The sequence below is a fragment of the Protobothrops mucrosquamatus genome, unplaced genomic scaffold, assembly GCF_001527695.2.
Source record: "Protobothrops mucrosquamatus isolate PMUCROS unplaced genomic scaffold, P.Mucros_1.0 scaffold577, whole genome shotgun sequence".
NCBI classification, from domain to species: Eukaryota; Metazoa; Chordata; class Lepidosauria; order Squamata; family Viperidae; genus Protobothrops; species Protobothrops mucrosquamatus.
The window spans coordinates 217,015-239,405 of NW_015386878.1; the positions used below are offsets into that span (position 1 = coordinate 217,015).

The 22,391-nt window shown below is 33.9% G+C and overlaps 1 protein-coding gene across 1 annotated transcript in view; it reads right to left on the bottom strand.

Annotated features, from left to right (window-relative positions):
* CFAP47 (cilia and flagella associated protein 47) overlaps positions 1-22,391 on the bottom strand; it is a 174,451-nt gene that overhangs the window by 136,604 nt on the left and 15,456 nt on the right. Inside the window, exons 8-21 of the mRNA XM_015817345.1 lie at positions 20,820-21,052; positions 19,699-19,891; positions 16,702-16,912; positions 16,227-16,379; positions 14,051-14,234; positions 11,943-12,039; positions 10,722-10,938; positions 8,035-8,279; positions 6,850-7,006; positions 6,149-6,200; positions 2,144-2,218; positions 1,746-1,868; positions 1,474-1,605; positions 617-694 (exon numbers count right to left, since the gene is read on the bottom strand). Of these exons, the coding sequence (XP_015672831.1) occupies positions 617-694; positions 1,474-1,605; positions 1,746-1,868; positions 2,144-2,218; positions 6,149-6,200; positions 6,850-7,006; positions 8,035-8,279; positions 10,722-10,938; positions 11,943-12,039; positions 14,051-14,234; positions 16,227-16,379; positions 16,702-16,912; positions 19,699-19,891; positions 20,820-21,052 (2,150 nt within the window). The remainder of the gene's footprint in view (positions 1-616; positions 695-1,473; positions 1,606-1,745; positions 1,869-2,143; positions 2,219-6,148; positions 6,201-6,849; positions 7,007-8,034; positions 8,280-10,721; positions 10,939-11,942; positions 12,040-14,050; positions 14,235-16,226; positions 16,380-16,701; positions 16,913-19,698; positions 19,892-20,819; positions 21,053-22,391) is intronic.

Below are 22,391 nucleotides of genomic sequence, written 5' to 3' on the forward strand. Positions count from 1 at the left end.
TCTGTTGAAGAAGCTGTAGAGATAGGATGTCTACATGCATATGGAGATATAACAATATTATTGTTGTGAATATGTGGCATTATTATGGGACAGCTTATGAAACAGCTACATCAATATGGAAAAACAATAAATTTGCTTTAATAATTTGAAGACAGGTGCCTCATATACGGTCCTGCATATTACAAAAACTGTTCCAAAGAATTTGCATCACCATAAAGATCATGACAAAGATGTGTAATTACCTTAAAGAATAGTTGCCATGAGCTAAGAAGGTAACAATCTTAAACATGCTCAGGACCTAATAAACATTCTAGAAACAGAATGTAAATAATTAAGTCTTTGGAGTTATCAGCTACTGCTTTTTTATTTTATGAAAGGGATGTGTTATTATTTGACAGACCAAAAATATTGATTTCTGTAATAACATTATCTCAGGTAAACATATTCGAAATTGAGGACACGCCTATACACATAGATCCTTTAGCACCACAGAGCATTTTAAATCTTATCATACCTTTCATTAAAAATGAATGGAGGCTTCCCTATGAATAAATGCATAATATTCAGTACTATAAATCTTAGAACCTAAAGGATGCACAAAATGTTACATATTTACCACACTGATATATATGTCAGGAACCTCTACAGATCCACCAATCCTAAGTTCCAAAGATTTTGCATTGCGTATTGCTACCTAAATAACAAGAGGGAAAAACAGTGATTTCCTAATTTCTCATTTTCAGTTTCATTTCTACTTTATTTACGTATTCTTTGGATTTCCTGCTAAGATTCTTCATTGTCAACTTTGTAGTATTCAATTTCCTTTCTGTGTTCAAGTCCTTGCTTCTAAAGTACAATGGTATCTCGGTATTTGACATTAATTGGTTCTGGAAGGCACAATGAATACTAAAACTACAAGTGCCAAATAAACTAAGTGACTTACTTCGTGACCCCTTGTTTTAGCCAGGAAAAACTTTCTGTCTGTCTCTTTTCCTATGTCAGTGACCTTGCCAGCATGGCCAACTTCCTGCCAACCTCTGCAGCCCTCCCCCTCTTCCTTTTGCAGCAACCTTCCCAGCCAACTTCCTGCCCACCCTCCGTGGCCGTCCCCCTCTTCCTTTTACAATGTGCCAAATACCAAAGAATCCACAAGTATCAGGACAACATTTTCTCATCAAAATGCGTCGAGTACCAAATTCGACAAGTTTTGAAGCAGTTAAATACTGAAGTACCACTGTAGTATGAGAAGTTTCAGTTGAATCTCACAAAAGCAAAAATCAACCAATATGTCTGCTGCTGCTTTATCCCTCCAGCAAACAGAATATTAATATACATTTTATGTTGTTACAAAAATTCAACTAAACATGGTTAATCACAAGTTTCACAGAATAAAACATTAAAATATGCATCTATTTTGAAAACAATATTTATTTATTATCCAAGTTAATAAAAGCTTTCGAACAATTCAAATACCTCTACTCTGCTGTCAAATTTCATTAATGCATTGGGTCTGAAATAAATTTTAATTTCAGTACGGCCTCCCACTGGAATTACACCCTGAAAAGGAGTTATAATCATTCCAGGAACTGGATTGACATCAAGGACCTGTCAATAAAAGCAAGTACAGTATTATAAAAGTCCTTTTTTCCCACTATCTTAGAAGTATTCTATCACCAAACATGCTGGAATATCCCTGGTAAAGCTAGATTATATACATCCCAATATCGATTGTGAATATACCTTACCTGGAAATACGCATGGTTATGTCCCAAATTTTGAAGAATAGCTGTTCTGCAAGTGGTTAAATGGAGAGGAGCATTATTAACGGTAATTCTTTGCTCCTTAAACTGAACACTGGTAGAGCCAAGCTAATATTGTGAAAAAAGAAAAAATGTATCAAATGTCTATTTTTCTGCAGACAAATTTTCTTTCACTTCACAATAATGTGAGTACACTACGGAAACAACATAAAATTTTGTTTTCTTTTTGAGAAATTAAAATTATAATGAAAACAGAAGCATATCTTAATTGCATTATAAATATATAAAACCATTAAACACATCCTAGCATTCTTAAAAATATGTTTAATGATTGCCAGTAAATCAATATTAAAAAATTTAATTTCTATTAATACATTTTTTACCTCTAATGCAGAACCGCCAACAGTGACAAAGCCATTGACAAATCTCTCATTTACTGGATGGTAAACTGGCAAAACCTAAACAATCCAGGTGTCAACTAACAAAAATAAAACCATAAACTTTTCTACAGCTTTTTAAAAACTTTTTGGCATTGAATTCAGCAACATTATGAACCAAATATCCTTTGAAACAATTGTGTTTTTTTCTAAAAACAATCAAGGAATATGTCTCATTCTTTTGAGATGCTATATACTGCACTATCCCTCGGACATTATGCTTCAAAAGAATGAAAAGGCAACATGAATAAATAGTGTTGGATCGATTGTAGTGGGTTGAGTATTTGGCTATCCATTTTGCTGGAAGATATTATATAGCTAGTCTGTTTCCTTTTTCTGATGTATTGGGTTGCTAGAGTATGTTTGTGCCTTTCTGAATAATGTTCTTACACAATTCTTCTTGTGGGAAGCTGGGTTGTTATTTGGGTAATGGAGCACTCAGTAGTGAGGATGTTTTAAGACAGACTTGTGTTTCTAATTTGCCATCATTTCCGAGAAAGATAGGCAGTTAAGAAATGTGAAACATACATACATACATATATACATACATACATACACATACACACACACACATACATACAGTACATAATTTCCTCTGCTAATAAGGATAACCAGAAAGAGTAGATTTTTGTTTTCTTCTTTTCTTTGGAATTTTATTCCTTTAAGGATAATAATAATAATAATAGTAATAGTAATAATAATAGTAATAGTAATAGTAATAGTAATAATAATAATAATAATAATAATAATAATAATAATAATAATAATAATAATAATAATAATAATAATAATAATAATAATAGAGTTGGAAGGGACCTTGGAGGTCTTCTAGTCCAACCCCCTGCTCAGGCAGGAAATCCTATACCATTTCAGACAACTTAAAAACTTCCAGTGTTGGAGCATTCACCGCTTCTGGAGGCAGGTTGTTCCATTGGTTAATTGTTCTGTCAGGAAGTTTCTCCTTAGTTCTATGTTGTTCTTGTCCTGCCTTCAGGTGCTTTGGAGAATAGCTTGATTCCCTCTTCTTTTTGGCAACCCCTGAGATATTGGAACACTGCTATCAGTGTTTATTTTCAGAAGGAAAAATCCATGAGAGAAGTTGATTCTTAGTTTGCATATGGAAAAGAAAACTGATGGATTAGTAGAATAACAGGACAAAAAAAGTATGCTGTTTAGAAAAAAAGCTGACCAGTGTCAAGCTATATACTGTATATTTATTTATTTATTTATTTATTTATTTATTTGATTTGTATCCCGCCCTTCTCCTTACCGGACTCAGGGCGGCTGACAGCCTTATAAAACCAATATTACAATAAATACCAATTTAGAACCAGATTAAAAGGAAATATTTGCAATGGCCTAATAATTAAAATTTCCCTTAAAAACCCCACTAAAATTCCCTAGGCCAATCCCGCTTGTTGGAAAAGCCATGTCTTTAGGGCGCGGCGGAAGGAGGGGAGATCCGGGATCACCTGGATCTCTGGGGGTAGTTCGTTCCAGAGGGTGGGGGCTCCCACCGAGAAGGCCCTCCCCCTGGGGGTCGCCAGCCGGCACTGTCTGGCTGACGGCACCCTGAGGAGACCCACTCTGTGGGAGCGTACCGGCCGATGGGAGGTAATCTGCGGCAGAAGGCGGTCTCGGAGATATCCAGGTCCGATGCCATGGAGAAAATCCAATGAAACTAGAGTTTTCCATATTAGTGTCAAAATGTGAAATATTTCTACAGATCATTTTAGAAATTAAAATTGTCGGTGTGAAAAAGGACTGAATAAGTATCTGTATTACAAAGCAAGAACTGAAATTATAAATATAACAGAATGCCCTTCTATCCTTACTTCTTTACTTTCTATCTTGCAAGATGACTAATTCTATCCGGACAGTCCACTTCAATTCTATTATGTGGGCCCAAACCTATTACTATCATCAGAGAACAAAAACAGGTGGGGGTAGTTGCTCCTTCCTCGTGATAGATCAGCAGCTATCAGTGAAACTTCAGCTGCTGTCTGAAATTTCACCCTCTGAAATGAAACAACTTGATCTCAGAAATTGGGGAATGCATTACATTTCTGTTAGTGAAAATGCTGTGCTTCTAGCCCAAAAGTATTCATTTAACAGGTACCTTAAATTTACCACTCACATCAGAGAGATCAAACTCAAATCCAGACAGCAAACGCTTAAGGCATGAGAACTCTCTAAAGAGGCACATTCAGCAGAACTGAACTGGCCAATGTCCTTAAAGTAATAGAATGTCTATGAATTTTGTTGATAAAATAGTTCCCTATCCATGGGCTAATCAACCAATTCTAATCCTATCAAAATCAGATTCTACTGTGCCTATCTTAATCCTTACCATGATTTTGCCTTATTTACTAGAACTTGAACATCCTTTGGAAGAGGTTCTTAGCAATATGAGGATTCATATTAAGCATCTCTTTTAAGCATTTCAACAGACATCTTAATATTTATTTGCCCACCACTAGTGTTAAAATCTCATATCCAAAAAGTGTTTGTCTGCCATGAATATCATTGATTGGTGTGATGTTATTGTGATTACAGCAGATTACACAAAAAAAGTTATTTGTCATAACATATATTCATAGAGGTAACTGTCAACATTAATCGATAACCCTAACCATAACTCATTTGGTGGAGAAAAATGTAAAACAGCTGAAATAAGCAGATGCAATTGATTGCTGCCCAAAATTTACTGGTGGGCAAATAAAAATGTTGGACAAAAAAAATGGAACAAGAGTCAACATTTTATCCAGCCTTAGGCAACTGCTTTGGAAAGTATTTCTGACTGTTTGTTAGTGGATCAGCATTAACAGAATAGCAGAGTTGGAAGGGACCTTGGAGATCTTCTAGTCCAACCCACTGCTCAAGCAGGAAATCATATACCATTTCAGACAAATGGTTGTCCAATCTCTTCTTTAAAAACTCTAGTGTTGGAGCATTCACAACTTCTGGAGGCAAGTCGTTCCACTGATTAATTGTTCTAAGAAATTGTCAGGACATTTCTTCTTAGTTCTTGATTGGTTCTCTCCTTGATTAGTCTCCATCCTTTGTTTCTTGTCCTGCCTTCTGTTGCTTTGAAAAATACTTGACGCCCTCTTCTTTGTGGCAGTCCCTTAGATATTGGAACACGGCTATTAGGTCATCCCGGGTCCTTTTTTCATTAAACTAGACATACACAATTCCAGCAACTGTTCTTTATGTTTTAGCCTCCAGTCCCCTAATTATTTTTGTTGCTCTTCTCTGTACTCTTTCTAGAGTCTCAACATCTTTTTTACACTGTGACAACCAAAACTGGATGCAGTATTCCAAGCATGGTCTTACCAAGGCATTATAAAGTGGTACTTTATGTGATCTTGATTCCATCCCTCTGTTAATAGTTACTGTAATAACTGTAATAACTCATATTTACTGTAAGTGATTGTCCACTAGATACCTTTCACAGTTACTACTGTGAAATGGATCTAGTGGACAATCACTTAAACATGATAAATTTGATTATTATTGTGAGATCCCTCACACAGTTACTACTATTGAGGCAGTATTATTTTGTTGCTAAGGAAATTAAATAAACTGGCTATGCATGAATGTGCATATGTAGCAGCTTACTAAGCATTGATGTACACCTGGAAAAATATAGTTATTGTAATTATTTAAAGAGTAGTACATTTGTACTCTGATTATTGCAAAGCACCTCTTTCAATATTACTTATCTCTATGCCAGCATACAGGTAATTAAAAACTGCAGTAAAAATAGTCATAAAATTGGGTTAGGTCACATGATTTGTTTAACGGTCACATCGCTTAGCAACTGAAATTCCAATCCCAACTGTGATCTTAAGTTAGGATCACAGTTGGGATTGGAATTTCAGTTGCTAAGCAGTGTGACCGTTAAACAAATCATCATTTGACCTAACCCAATTTTATGACCATTTTTACTGCAGTTTTTAACTGAATGTCGTGGTTGCCAAGCAAATTCAGACTTCCCCAACTGAACGTTTGTTGGAAATTGTGATGACATGTAGTCTGGATTTCCAGGAGGAAGGAGTGCATTCCAGAAGAGCAAGAGACAACTTAGTTCAGACGGTTATGTGAAACAAAGAAGGTAAAGCCAGCTCCTCCCTAATAGTTCCCAGAGTATATGCTTTATGTGACTGGTAATCTGCTTTAGTTTGGTAAGTTTCTGTCTTTAGACGAGGAACAATAAAGAAATCTGTTCGGAAGAATCACAATATGGTTTTTGCAGCCTGACAGAAAATGGCTGGGAATATTGCAAATCACAATTATGCGACCACAGGATACTACAACTGGTCTTAAATGCAAGTTAGTTGCCAAGTGGCCAAATTACGATCTTGTGTCTCCTGGGATGATGCAATGGTCATAACTTTAAGGTGAGGTCATAAATCACTTTTTCCAAGGCAATCATAACTTTGAATCATCATTATATGAACGATTGTTAAGTTGAGGACTATCGGTACATATAAGTACCACTGTGGCAAACATTTCTCCTGATAGCTTTGAATTTAGTGAAGAGAATGTTTCTTTAACATTTACTTAATGTACTGGCATTGTTTATTTCTTTAGAATTATACATATTACACACATTAGGTATCATTATTACAAATAAAAGAAATGCTAACTATGTAGGCAAAAAATATACTAATACCTTTGCAAAACATTTTAATCTAAGTGTTTTTCCTTCATGCACACACAAATCAAATTCTCCAGTTGCTGAAGAGGAGAAACCTGGATGCCAAACAACTTCACATTCTAGATCTTTGCTTGCTTCTACTATACCTAAATATAAAAGGAGAGAAAACATTACAGCTGTTAAAAATATAACTATTATGAAAGATGAATAATAATTTGAAAACTAATTTTAATGCATTGCAATATTCAGTCATTTCACAGAATTACTTGATAAAGTTGTCCATATTAATTACAGCTGTATTTTTAATTAATCTGAAATATCCCAAAATTAATTTACTGAATTTCAAATAATTATCTAGTGTAGGTTTGTTTGCAGCCAGTATGTGCTATTTCCTATTTCCATGCCATCCCTAAAAAACCCTGTCATATGGAAGATCTAATTTTAATTCAGGTGAATACTGAAAAACAATGATTTCCCTTTCCCACTCAAATTTCAGCATAAACAGGGAGAATATATTTATAAAAACATGATTGCTAATCATTGACATAATACACAATTAGACAACTAAACATTACAAGACAACAACACAAAATCATGTATCCAGATTAGGGTGGTTCTTTTATATCATTTTATAAGCCATTCTTCATTTGTCTTCATTTACAATTCTCCATATTTTTTACCAGTCCAACACATGGAAACATTATTAAGAAATATTGATATTACACATAAAGAAGTTTAATCTATTGATAAACTGTTTCAATAAGTGAATAACTTCAATAACCCTTAGTTTTTATATAAACTGTGCAACAGAACTGCTATTAGCTAGTAACAGCATCAATAATATAAGTGTTGGAAAACCAGGGATCGATTCTTCTCCAAAAGGGTTTTAATATGAATTTGGACCCCAAATACTATCTCTCATCATAATTTAAGAGATTAGGTTGCAATAAACATGGACCATGCATAGCAGCTAGGTTGGCTAAGAAAGTGATGAAACATAACCAACCTTGGATAACTATAAATATTTTGAACAACAAAATTATTACCAGTGTGTTTTCAAGAAAAGCTAGCTATGTGTGATTTGTCCCCTCAGGTTTAAGTTAATATTCTTTCATTACATATTTGATTGAAAATTGCTCTTTGATTGGAAAAAAAAAAGCACATTATGCATCACCCTTTTCCGGACAGATGGAAAATCCCATTCCGTTATCCATGATGACAGGCTTCCACGTAAATTGTGCAGGGTAGTTTTTTCGATTATATAGAGTGACTGTTGTTCTAAATCCAGTTTTTGCTAGAAAGCTAAAAGCAGGATTTAAAGTCAATTCCCTCGTAGATAGCTCCAAGGCAACTGGCACAATTTTTGCTATCACTAAAATATGTCCAACATGGTGTTGGTTTATTGAATACATGAAAGACCTGTAACACAAAAAAAAAATCTTCATCAGATGCTTCATTTAAGGTATCATATATGCAATAATATAGAAGCTCCTAGCTGTAGCTGACTGAGCTAAGGGAAAAAGTGCTAATCAGGATAAGACCACTAGAAAATCCCAGGGCTGCAGGCTGGACTGTAAAAGAAAAAAACCTTTGAAAGAAGATAAATCAATTTCCTATGTTGCCAAAGAAACCCAATAGAAGATCCACATAGTCACAGGGCAAAGTTCTTTTCTTACTCAGCAGTCTCTTTGCTTCATCACCTTTCTAGCCAAGTCAGATCCAATTTTCTTTTCTTTTCCTTTCCCATTGCAGTTACCTCCCTCTCTTACCCCACTTCTCCATTGTCTTGTTATTATTTTTGCTAGAAGTAGAAAGGAAAATCGATCGGTATTTCTGGGTATATGTGTGTGCTTTGCCTGAGAGAAAGAATGGTTAGTTTATGTAGATGGAAATTAATTTTGAAAGTGGAATATCTTATTTTAAAGGCAATTATTTTAAATTAGTAATTAAAATAGTCTATTAAATTAATATACATTCATTTGTCTTGACTCTGCATTTCTTTGGAATGTGGCTTTTGGCAGGTATACATGCACACCTACATACTGCACCCATATATAGTACGTTTTTGGATTGGAGAAGCTTCAACACTAATTTCACCTGGAATTAGCAATTCTATTTTGACAAGGTGGGAGATTGCTCATTTTGACAAGGTGCGAGTGCAAATAATTCATTCTCTTTCTCCTCCACACACACACACACACAAAGGAGGCCTGAGTTCAAATTTAAATTTGTCCTTTTTGATAAAGATGATATTTGCAGCATCTTGAAAATTTCTGACAATTTTTGACATTTATAAAAAAAAATCTTACATTGATCCCTTTAAAAACCAATTGAGTATTTTTTCAATAAATATAAATTATTATAAGATACCTTGTTTAATGTCATAAAAAGGAAGTCAAATTCTAGCATGAAGTCTGAATATAGCACATGTTTAAAAATGTTAACTTTAGAATTTGATTTTGCTTTATAATTGCATTTTTTTTCAATTGTGCTTACAGTTTTAGAGTTGGAACAGATAATAATTTTTCCTCAATTTATGTATGCTTATTGTGATATTGTGGTCCCTTATTGTTGCTGGTGCAATTACACATAGCCAAACACTTGCTAAGAAAACATAATTATCATGCCATCTTCCTTAAGGCCATTATAGGTGCACCAAGGCCATTATAGGTGTGTTCAATACAACATTAAGGCTAGAAACAGAAATATTTAGTGTTAAATCTCAAGCCTGGTTAAGAATAGTTAACCCACGTTAGCGTCTTATTAATCTGTTATTACTAGATAAGTACAAAGACACTTGGCAATTAACCTGGGGGAAAAAGTTAGACATATGGATTCTCATTTGAATTTCTACATCACATAAGCTGTGAAGATGCTGTTAATATAGTCAAATTAAGGATAGCCGAAATAGAATCCTACAAAGATTAGTCAAAAGTCTCAGAAAGTCTCTCCTGGACCTCCTGCTAAATACCTATATAATTTAACCTTTTATAAACACAAATGTTAGTGTACACATTAATTTATATCCTTCTGCAGCAACAGAGGACAAATATCACAAGACTCCTTATTTTGAAAGAGTCTGATCTTACGGATAAAGAGAAATAGAATCTATAGCAAACACCCTTCTAAACTTTTCTATTTATGAGCAAGTCTGGAGATGGAAAATGATTCCACTCCATAAGAAATTGGGTGGGAAAGCTACAAAATTCAGCCATTTTCTACTGAAGGATGGCTTACCTAACATTCCAACTTAATGGCAAAATTCTGCTCAGAAACTATCCAAAAGCATAAAATATTTATAGACAATAGGCAGCAGTAGGTTTCTATAGTTAGAGAGAGATAGCTTTAGATTTGCTTTAGCTTTTATAGATTTTAGACTAACTTTGTATGTTACATGCTACCTATATTTTATTTAGCTACCAGTTCTTTAGCTGGTGGGTTTTCAGGTTTTCAAGCACACTGGGCTCCTCTCAAGAACCTTGGATATTGTAATGTATCATATAGTATATGTGCGGATCCCAGCAGTGTATCCTTTTGTAACTGACAGATGGAAATATTTTTATTACCATGCCATCAAGCAGCACCAATGGTAAAACTGTGCCATTGATTATATTTAACTTAGGAATATTGAAATTGACTTAGACTTGCTAAGCTCTTACACTGTCTCTAAACATAATTCTTACAACTTAATTTGGTTAGGACAACATATATGAAATCTCCTTACAAAAGAATACTTAATTTTTAATTATCTTTTTACAACTCCTTTCCAACAAGAATCCTATCTGCCCTTCATCTCAGAGTGTTATTACTGAAGAATTATTTCTCGACTACCAAATTACTATATAGAGAAATTAGTTTTACTTTTTAAAGTTGCCTAATGTGTCCCTCTCAAACACCACAGGAATACAAGTTTTCATAAAAGGTGTTATGACATGCGACAAAGAATTAGTCTGTTGCAGTTCTTCACTTTTCATTTCTATTTGTATCCATATATGCACAGGTAGGTTGTTTATGATATGCATTTTTCTGATAGTTGTAGAATGCACACAGACTTCTCCAAAGTCAATAGTGGAAGGACCTGGAAGGAATAGAAAAGGCATAATAGTTTTATAGATAAGGGGAATATACTCATAAAGCATAGCACACACCTATATATGTACAATATTCCATATACAATTCATTTTTCAGACTACATATTTGTGTAAGAACTCCCCTTCAAGCTGTGCAAGGATCACATCCAAGGCAAAATATGTATTTAGGTTACTCAGTGAAACCCCTAATTATACAGTACCATCTGCCAGTTAACTACTAAGACATTTTCAAAGAGTTTTTATGTAGTTTTATATCTAGTTCATTTCTACAACAGGATGCACTACTGACTACCACATTGTTTATATTCACTCAGTTGTGGTAGAGGGGTGTTCCCTGTAATGAGGCCCAGCTAATTATATAAATTTCCCACAGATTTTAAACATGTCCTTACTGTGAAGTGTTTGTATGAAAGTTAAAAATATTTAATTTAATTAAAATATTTATTTAGCTTAGTTAAAGTATTGTTTTTTTATTAACTTTTCAGCTATTGTCTGTTTACTATTTGTGGTGGTCTATTATTTTGTAGTGTTTCAGAGGATTTATATATTCCTATATTTTATTGAATTTATTATAACTATTTTGAAAATTACATTTTTAAAAACTGAAAACATGACAATACAATTGCAATTGTGGTTTTCCTTTCTCATTCTGCAGATAAGGGATTAATGACAATAGATTTGCTCAAACAAAAGTTCAGCTTGTACAAGTTAAGAGGAAAATGTAATTCTTTTTTGGAAAACATACCCAAATACTATTGTACATATGATCAAGAAAAGTTTCCACAAATCAACTGCTCAAAGTAAGTTGGTTTGAGAGAAAAAGAGAGCAATAATCTCAGGAGCATTTAATTTCTAAGGTTCCATATTCTTCAAGCTAATTCATCTATATGCTCTTCTAGAATTATTCTATCTCTCTCCAATTTTCCATTCATCTATACAATAACTGATAATTTAAGATAGGAAAATATGTTTTAGCAAATCACTATCTTACCAATGACTATTTTGTGAAGCTGTTTTGGTGTCAAAATTAGACTGCAATCTTCAACTTCTTGCTGAGACAATGGTTCGGGATTAAGACAACCATTCACCTATAAAAAAAAAAGCCAACACCACCCCACACACTATTAAAAGAGCTTAATTTGTTTAGATACAAAAGTATTGCACCTATTTTCTTGTCTGATAATATATGAACGTCCTAAAGACTGAATTTAAAAAAATTGTGCTTTGGTGACTCCTAAATTAAAATGCTTCAGAAAATCTGGCAGGCTGACAGAGTTCCTGCCTTCACTGTTCTTTTCCCATTTCCAAGATCTGTTGAAGACTCACTACCTCCCTTGAAGAAATGTCATCCCCACTGAAGAGGTACCCAGGACTGCAAGCTCCACCATCTCCTAAGAGCCAATTTTCCACTGGAGAAACAACTCTTCAAGGTTTCATGGATTACCTCCTTTGCAAAAAGCAACAACAACAACAGAGCCAAACAGCTACTTTTTCTAGCAATTCTGAGAAATCACTGGGTCGTTGATGGGTAAAAGCTGTGAAGCAAGTGATCGGTATTCAGGATGACCAGGCTCATTGCTTTCTCACAGATAAACAGCAGGCCCTGCTCAAATAGTGTGCTCTTGCTCAGGAATATATTAGTTTTGTAAGCATTCCTATTTAGTTTCTCATGCCAACAATCTCCTCCTGTTCACCTTTATTTTTGCATTCCTACAATGAATCCACATTCTTCACCTTCTTAAATTCAATCCATAAGTTGTTATCCTGTTTTTAATTAGAGAAGGGACTATCTGTTCCCATGTAATACTCATTCACTTAAATATCTCTCCTTCACACATACACCTCAATTTATTAATATTAAAATTAATAAAAACAATACTGGGTCAAGATAAATGTGTCACGTAGAAAAAACTATGCAATTACTACGAATCAATGTATAAACATACATCCTTTAGTCTAACTATTGGACAGCAACTTCTTCAACTGCATTCACCTGGCATTCTCCTGCTATCCCCAGCCCATGAGAAAGACAGATATGGTGCCCTCCTGGCAAATAAAAAAGTAAATGTGGTGAAAACAATTGAAATAATTGCTACATTATAATTTCCTGAACCTATGGAGTTTAGGCATATGACTAGAGGTTTGAGCCCCCTTTCTCCCTTTAAGAGATAAAATAACTCACAAGGTTTCTAAAAAAATCAAAGCTTATTTAAAAGAGGGGAGGTTAAAAAAATAGTTTAATTTTAAATATCCACATGCCAAACTGCAGGAAATGAATTATAGAGATGCCCTAATTTAGTAATATATAATAGTTGGCCACAAGATGGCACCGGTTCACTACAAATGGCACAATCTCCTTTGTGAAATATGCAATGCTACAGTATAACATAGACTACAAAAATATTCCAAATAAATCTAATATATTCCTGCCAATCTCAAGTATGGCAAAACAAACTTGACATTTCAAGTTTATTTTATAATTTTTATAACACCCCCTCTCCAATTCAAAAGTCTCTACGTAAATTATAGCAAAATAGAGTATTATAAACATAACAGTACTGTTTCTAACTAAAAATTTTCCCCAGTGCTATAAGCTCTGCTAACTGAAAATGCCATTTCCCTGGTAATTCATTTTAATCAGACATTGGAGGAGATCAATAGTAGCTTGCTCCTTCGGTCAATCATATCACACAGCTTCCCCAGGTTTCTGCTTCTAGTTCTTAAAAAACAATGAAGAGTTTACCTATCCAGGAGAGGGAGGATTGATGTATCAGATTATGCCAAACTCTCCCTCCTAAATGTTGACTAAAGCTCAGACTCTCATTGGCTGTCATTGAATATAGAGAAGAACCTTGCAAGCTGCATATTTACTAGAAGGTACTAGATTTTGGAGAAAGGGATTTCAAGTCCATGCAATAGACTGCAAATAATTTATTCTTTTCTAGGAATAAATCCTATTAGTTTTAATGGGACTTCAGAGGAAATACACAGAACATGAAAAGTACATTTAAACGGTTAATAGAGCAGGGATAAACAGTGTAAATCAAGTATATTATGAGACACTAAAAGATAGACTATATTCATCAATAGTAAACATACCTCTTTTTGTATAGATCTAGATTCGATTTCTCCTAGCTGTTTACTAGTTAACAGGCTATTTCTGTTTACACAAGCAGCTTCTTTCTCCATGTTATCATGCTTTAAAATTCTGAGCATAGGAGATTTTAGCCCTGATGCTGGCTTTAATCCTATGTCCACAGGATTATTAAGCATTTTGAAGATCCTATTGTGTCAGAATAAAGAAAAATGTCATATTCAACAATCTAGCCCATATATTACAGTTTTGCAAAACTTTGACTTAACTTGTTTGCTGGATTTTATTAACTGAATGCATTTTCTTACAAAAAAATGTCTTGCCAAACTGTTATTGAAACTTCTGACTGATATTCAGTTTCCTCGGCTACCTTTGAACTTTTTCTTCAAAAACAATTATTGCTTATTTTCCAAAGGCAACTTTCTATAAAGTGATTATGAAAGTAAAATTCTCTTAACAATATCATTGCTACCCTATGTCCTTTCAGTTAGATCTCCAAATTAGGCCACTCCAAATCAGTGGCATTTTCTTCATCTTTGGCTCATCAGTCTCAGAACTGCCAGGTACACCTGTTTGAAATCTTTATCAAGATCACTGGACCAATATTTTCTTGCCTCATTTATAATAACAAATAATCATGTGAGTCCTCCAGAAGTCTAAACCCTATGTAATAGCAAACATTTCAAAAGTAATGAGAGCCAGTTATTTCAGTTCACAACAATCAATTCTGATACAGCAGGAATCTGAGGATTTTTAAACTACTGACTTGGTGGATATTTAAATAGACATTCCCTTGCTTATTTAATTTGTATTTTAAAATTCTATGTATTAACAGCACAACGTGTTTAAAATTCTAATATAGCTTAATGGAAGTGACACCACAAATGTGAGATCAATTTGTAAGTAGTTAGGATCAGAGGATCAGAACTGATACCTGGATAAAGCAAGTAAAGCTGGAATGTACATAGATTTCTATATTCTAATATTTATTCAGCTACACAGAATTATTTCAGCATTTAAGAAACATTTTACAAAAATTGATCAGAAAACAGGACTTCAAAATCTTTTTGAAATAATTTTGAATAATACCCCAAAATGTGGAGTATTTGGGATCAGCCATCTGCAGCTTCTTTGAAGCAGTCTTATCTTTTCCCATTGCAGCTGCTGAATCAGCCTTTGTCAACCTTTTAAGCCTGGAGGAACCTATGAAATATTTTTCATGCAATAGGGAATTCCTGCATATACAGGCTCAAATATAAGTTATAAAATTATTATATTCATTTCATGAAGCTTGTTCCCCAAATCTAATTTACCCTTCCTTGTCCCAAAGACCCCATTACAAAACTAGAAGGGGGATGATACCCTTCCAATACCGTCCCCTTAATACTCAACTGCTTTGAAACTCACCAAATTTGGAGCTCAATGTATTTTGACACGAAAATTTTGTCCCAGTACTAATTGTTTGTTCAATACTCAACGAACAAACTAGAACTTGTCGGTGTCAGCTGCCTTGTGACTCACTACATTATTCCTTATGAGAAGAATCTGTTTGGTACTGGTTTTTGGTACTCACTACACCTCCCAGAGCCAATTAATGATGAGTATCAAGGTACCACTGTATTTGGACTCTTCAACCTCTCCTGAAATCTAATGCCAAAGCCTCCACCACCATTTTCTCTTCCTCTTCCCTTCCCCTCCCCCCCCTTCGTGGTGGCACTTGCTATCATTGGTGCCCAGGCCAGTCTAGTCTGGGATCTCCTGCGCTGAGACAGAGCTCTCCCAGCCACTGCACTTGCAAAAAGACTGCACCCGCTACTTGTCTTTTGTCCTCAGCAATCCTCCCCCCCTCCCATCTAGCAGGCCAACCCAATGTTGGAGTTTATAGAATTTGTGTTTGGTCTCTGCTTTTTAAAAATAAATCAAGATCTCCTGGGGAACATCTGATGGTTTTTATGAAACCTTAGGGTTTCGCAGAAGCCCAGTTGAGAAACCTTGTACTAAATTATTTCAGGAAAAGACACCACTACTTTTAAAGTCTGCAGGCTGTTTCTGCCTCCGTATTCTTTGAAGTATTGTTTTCCAAAGGCTTAGTAGAATAAGTAGATATTTAAAGACATTAGAATAAGTAAAGATATATAATCAGTATTATAGATTTGGGTATTTCATCTAGAAGCAACTTACTGAGCTTCTTTTTTATTTAAACGGACTTTTCTTAAATTGTGAATGTAGTCTGCATAGTAGTCTTTATTCATTTGCTTTTCCAGTTCTTCATATACTGTGTAAGAGAACTCTGGATCTATATAACAATATCTGGGAACTTTTGTGAAAATAGTCCTAAATCAGAACAATGACATACAACTTCATCAGTACATGAAATATTTAAATATGCATTGAAGAATCAAAATATTACTGCTTTTACTATATATTTTTATATCCCATTATTCCACTAATCATTTCATCTGGCGAGCACAAAAGAAAGGACAAAATAATTGGAATTTGTTTTAAGAAAATATTAACAACACACATACTTCTGGACAAATAAAAATCACTTACAGAAGAAAATAATTTCCAGTATAAACGTAATATTCACTATGGCAAAACAATCATATAAAATAGTAAACATAATCTGTCTTAAGATCATCATTATTTATATTACCTGTAATCCTTATGAAACTCAGCGGGTCTTATGCTGGCTGGACGATCATTGGGAAGAGCTACTAGTACATTGCTTAAGTTCCTATTAATCCGGTGAGCATGTAATTGTGTCTTATCTGATTTAAGTAGTGCTATTGGTGCAACATCACTCAGTTGATCCCCCTTGTTAGCTATAAATATCCCCGTAGCATTGGAAATCAATGGTGTTAAACCTTGGGTCAGGATTTAAATAAAAAGTGTATTATATAGGACAAGAAAACCAAAAAATAAATTAATGTACTTTATTCCCACAAATTCTACAATATTAAATTCACAGTAACATTTTATTCAATTAAGGATCATATCCACACCTAACCTCTTATAATGTAACAATTTTCAGACTGAGCCTTTTAAAATCTAAAATGAGTTTCAGCAAAACTGATTGCAGAAAACAAACACAAAGAAAATAAATAAATAAACTGCATCATTCAAAGAGCTAAACTAAGATATTACTCACAACTTAAATTTCAAAATATACTAGTTAGTATCACATATTTGATTTCTATTTTATGGTAATATTTTTCAGAATTTATGCATAAGTTAATTCCATTTCTTATTCCTAAAACCAGGCAAATATAAAACCCCAAAAAGAGATTTAATTAAATCATTCTGTGCGTGTGTTATATGTTATATTTCTATAATGATCAAATGATAACTCAAAAATAAATTGAAGAAGGCTTCAATCTTTTCACAGATAAGGTGAGAGCAGATACTAATAAATAAATCAAAATAAATAATAAAAATTAACTGAAGTCATTCAATAATTACAAAAATATCCCAAAGAGCTAGTATTTTTTTAGTTGAGTGCACTAAAGGTTGTGAAGATCCTGATGCAAAATGTACTTTTCCGTATAAAATATTAAGCTTCAGGACTAAATTATAGCTCACTTCCAAACAAATATCAGAAAGTATATAAAAAAGGTATTCTTGTACTAAAAAAGAACTATGGAAATAAGGAACATCATTTTGAAATATAGGAAACCAACTGCGGTTTCTGCTTGTCACCAATTAGAATCCAAAGCATCCGCACGCATTCTACACATTATAAGTACCTGAATAATCTGAGTTACTCATTTATTAGCTTACATTATCAGCTATTCAGCTTGACATTTAAGTAAAATATTTTTTTAATGCAAAATCAGCATTCATGCCTTGAACAATCCAGGGGAGACTTTCAGGAAACTGTGTACATGGAGTAGAGCTCCTCTGAACTGCTGTTAGGAATCTGAAATTCCAAAATGCTCTAGCAATCCTAGTTTTCCATTCCAAAAGAGTACAGGTAGTTCTCAACTTACGACCTATCACTTAGCAATCATTCAAAGTTACACTGGACCCTTCCAAAAAATACTTAGGATCTGATTTTGTGACTCCAACGTCCCTTCCCCGCGATCACACAAACACATTTCGGGTGCTTGGCAACCGGGCTATATTTACAGCCATTTGCAGCATCTCATAGTCACATGACCACAATTGATATTTTTTGTTGGAAAGCAATATTTATTGCCGTTTTTCAGCAAAAAAAAAATCCATTGGCTAAAACAGGTTCACTTAACAATCACTGTTTTGGCTTAATGACTCCCACAAAAACGATTGTAAAATTGGTAGTTTTGGGGTCAATTACAGATGTCAAGTTAAAAACTATCTGTAGCTTACAGACTTGTCATATTGTTTAATATTACATTAATATTTTTGCCCCAGTGTTGATTTGAATGATCTGATATGACACTAACTTAGGACAATCACAATCATCTTTTACTGGAAAACATAACTTTAGAGAGCTCCAAAACCAGGAGAAGAATATTTAACAGTGTCCATATAAGTTAGCACCTTTGATTTCTATGAACAAAATTGTAGCTTGAGAACACCTCCCTCTCAAATTAACTTCCAACCAATTTATGCTAACTCATAATAGTTTGCTATATATATCTTCAAGGCAGCAAGGCTTTTCCTGGGGCCAGAAAGGGTAGAAGCAAACAGTTTCCTGGAAGATTGGAAAGGCATGTGGCCTTTCCATTTCCCATATATCTTTTTTCTAAATAACTAGGGGTTTTAACATTTATCACTTTTAGGTAAATAACACATCTTTTTTAAATTTAATCTGAAGAAAATTGAACTAGCTGTTCTCCTAGATTTCAAATGGAAAGAAAACATCATGGCATATTTTTCAAATCCAATCCCCCCCACACAAAAAGCAGATTATAATTGCACTTAGATTACAGACGTGTGCGCAGTGGTTAGAATGCAGTATTGCAAGCTAATTCACTGCTCACTGCCAGGAGTTCGATCCTGACTAGCTCAAGGTTGACTCAGCCTTCCATTCTTCTGAGGTCGTTAAAATGAGGACCAAGATTGTTGGGGGCAATATGCTGACTCTGTAAACCGCTTAAAGAGGACTGTAAAGCACTATGAACCGGTATATAAGTCTAAGTGCTAAGCTTATTATAACTTGTAAAAGAGAAAGTAAAAGGCTAAAACTAAAATCAACAATTCCCGCCCACATAGGAAATTAAATCCACGTGTTTAAAAATGTAATTGAGACATTAAAATTTTCTATTTAGTTTTTTTAAAAAAAATTACAGGAAAAACAGCTAGCTTGTCCAGTCTTTCCCATCTTTCCACAATCTATTTAGAATCCTCGAGATATATGGTATCCTACTTATCTTAAAAGGAATATTAGTCACAGAGGAATGAAATCAATGCTTACAAATAAGCTTAACTGAAAACTAAAATTCATTTCAAAAAAGATTTATGTTAAGCAGCATGGACCGCCAGATAATTTTCAAAATTAATAATGCATTTAAATCAGTTACTTCTTCATAAAGACAGCATGTCTGAATTCTATCATTTCAGGTGATAAATAGATCACGTATCTATCTTGGGAAAATGTCTAAATTGTTTCTCAGAAATAAACGTATTTCTAACTCAGTAAAAACTTAGCACTTTTTAATTAATAACATACCAGGGTTGCTTTTCAGCACAACATTAGTGGATACCGACTTGCAGAGGCCAGAAAAAACTAAATGTATTTGATGAAATGGTTTCATCTCTAAAACCCGAAAGTCATCTTTCTTTGGTACTGGTCCTATAATATCTACTTTCTGCCTCACTGTGAAGGTTCCTATATGTCGTGGGATAAATGAAAATATCACATCCTGAAAATAAAAGGACAAAAGTATTAAGCATAGAAAAAGGAAACCAAAAGCTAATGCAAGTTATAAAAAGTTCAATGTGTTACATTATGCTTACTCTTATTTACTTAAAACTTTAATTTGATTTGTTTCTTATATTTAAATAATAAAATAGTAAAAATTTTCTAATTGAAATAATGCAACAGAATTGAATGATAATTATGTTCTCGTTCACATATAAAATAGACATAACATTTAAATATACAAATGGATAATGAAAGAGAGAAATTGAGGGTGCCAAACAATGATAAAATAAAATGAGAGAAGTAAATTAGAAATTAGGTACGTGTTGCTTATATAATAAAATATTCTAAAAAACTGAATCTCACCAGGAAACAAAAGAAGAAGAGAGCATTCCACTAAGCAGCTGAAGAAAAAGTTTGAGGATGTGAATGAACACCAGCAAAATACAGCTGAGCAGGATAGAAAGAAAAGAGGAAATAAGGAAAATACAAGACAAGGAAACATAATTTAGAATTGAGTATAAACTTGTAATTGATGAAGTGCCTAAGAGATAAATATAAAGAAAATAATAGTGACTACTACATAGGAGAAAATGAGTTACAGTTCAAATATTGTGAACAGTAATGAGAGAAGCAGCATATGGAAGCAATAAAATGGCTAATGTAGTTTAACCAAAAACTGAAGAAGAGAAAAAAGATTTAATGCTAAGAATGGAAAGTGGTGATATGTGAGATTGTTACATTCTCTTCTTTGCCATGTTTGAAGAAAAAGAACAGAAAAGTAGTAATTCTTTCATCTCCAAACATCATCTATAGCTTTCTGCTACCTTCTCTGCCCTAAATATTATGTAATGCAACACACTCTAACATGAAATATCTTAAAAATTAAATATATAGTATATAAAGAATGAAAGAAAATATGCTAATACCTTTGCAGACTTTCCTTTTATTTTTCCCTTTTCAGGGCAAATATTATAATGTGCAATCTTATGAAAAACAAATGTCACTGGAAGACCATCACTTTCATTTTGGAGTGTGCAAACAAGATCTGTGTGTTCACCAATGTAACACTCTTTGAAACTGACAACTGGTCCTGGGGTGAATGTCAACATGACTGGAAGTCCTGAGCCTATCAATCCTAATTCAACACAGTGGGGATTCCCTGAAAAAGACATTGAGATGGAGACTAAAAGTATACCAGTAAGTGTTCATAGGATATACTGCTATAAAGGAGCAAATGATGCATTACAAATACAAATATTGTTCTCTAATGCACCCAAAAACTTATAGATAATAACAACAAAAATCTGTTCTACAAAGAACTGTTCACATGAATAATAAAGCATTCTTGAAAACAAATGGTTGCACTCAAATGGTAAAGCTGTGCAGTTGCTGCCTTAAGTGAAAACTCCTAAAGGAAAGCCCAGGTATTATTAAATACATCAAATGTAGGTGATTTTTTAAACCTCCTGAATTAACAGAAATCATTAAATGAAGGAGAGGGGCAAGTTGGGAGTGGATGGACTAGCAGTACCTTAATCTACCCTGTCAGATTAACCTTGACTATAGATAACAAGGAAATTGATGATGTCATTTGTTTATATTAATGTCTAGCATCCTCTGCATAGCATGAAATGGGATCTTTCTGTAATTATTTAAGAATTCATCAAAACAAAGAAGATAGCCATAATCATGTATTGTTTGTATCTTTGGGCATAAACTATGCGATAGTTCAAGTAGCCTGTTCATAAGCTGATTTTATCTGCTCCTAGGAACAAAAACACAAATGAGGATGATTAATTTAGTGTGATGTCTGAAGGTGGAGTTACACTTTGCCATATTAAAACAATCCAGGATTCTTCAAAAAAAATCTAGCTTAAAATGACTTAACAAATCTATCTTATTTGGGTAAAATGATCAATATTCCTAAACTCAGTTGTAATATTAAATTACCTATATTAACACGTTCACTCATTAAAACAAGTAATGAGGTTACATAAACCAATACATAGCTCATGAATGCTTTGATTTAATGAGTTAGAGTTCTTGGTTAAAATGGACATGAAATAATGGCCAGTACAATATCCCTGACTCTTGCCATGAAGACTACATAAAGATTTATATTCTGGAACTAAGCAGTATCAAATAACTGTGATTTCCAAATATAGTTCAAACATTCAAGATTCTCAGTATCCTATAATAATCTATGTACGAACTATAGTTTCAAACAATCTTAAACAACTCTACATACAGTATACTCTATTGCTATAATTTTCAAAATTTATTCTAGTGGAAATGTTCATCTGTAAGGACCCACCCCACTTTGCATCTTAAGAAGACAGAACTCCTGGAATATTTCTTCCAATAGGCATCTTTATTAAGAGAAAGCTGGATGTAGGCGTTCTAGACAGGACTTGGGTTCGAGCTCTCCACTTCAAGGTTTTAAGGGATCCCCCATTAGTCACACCCCCATAACCCCCTTTTCCCAGCGACAATTCTAG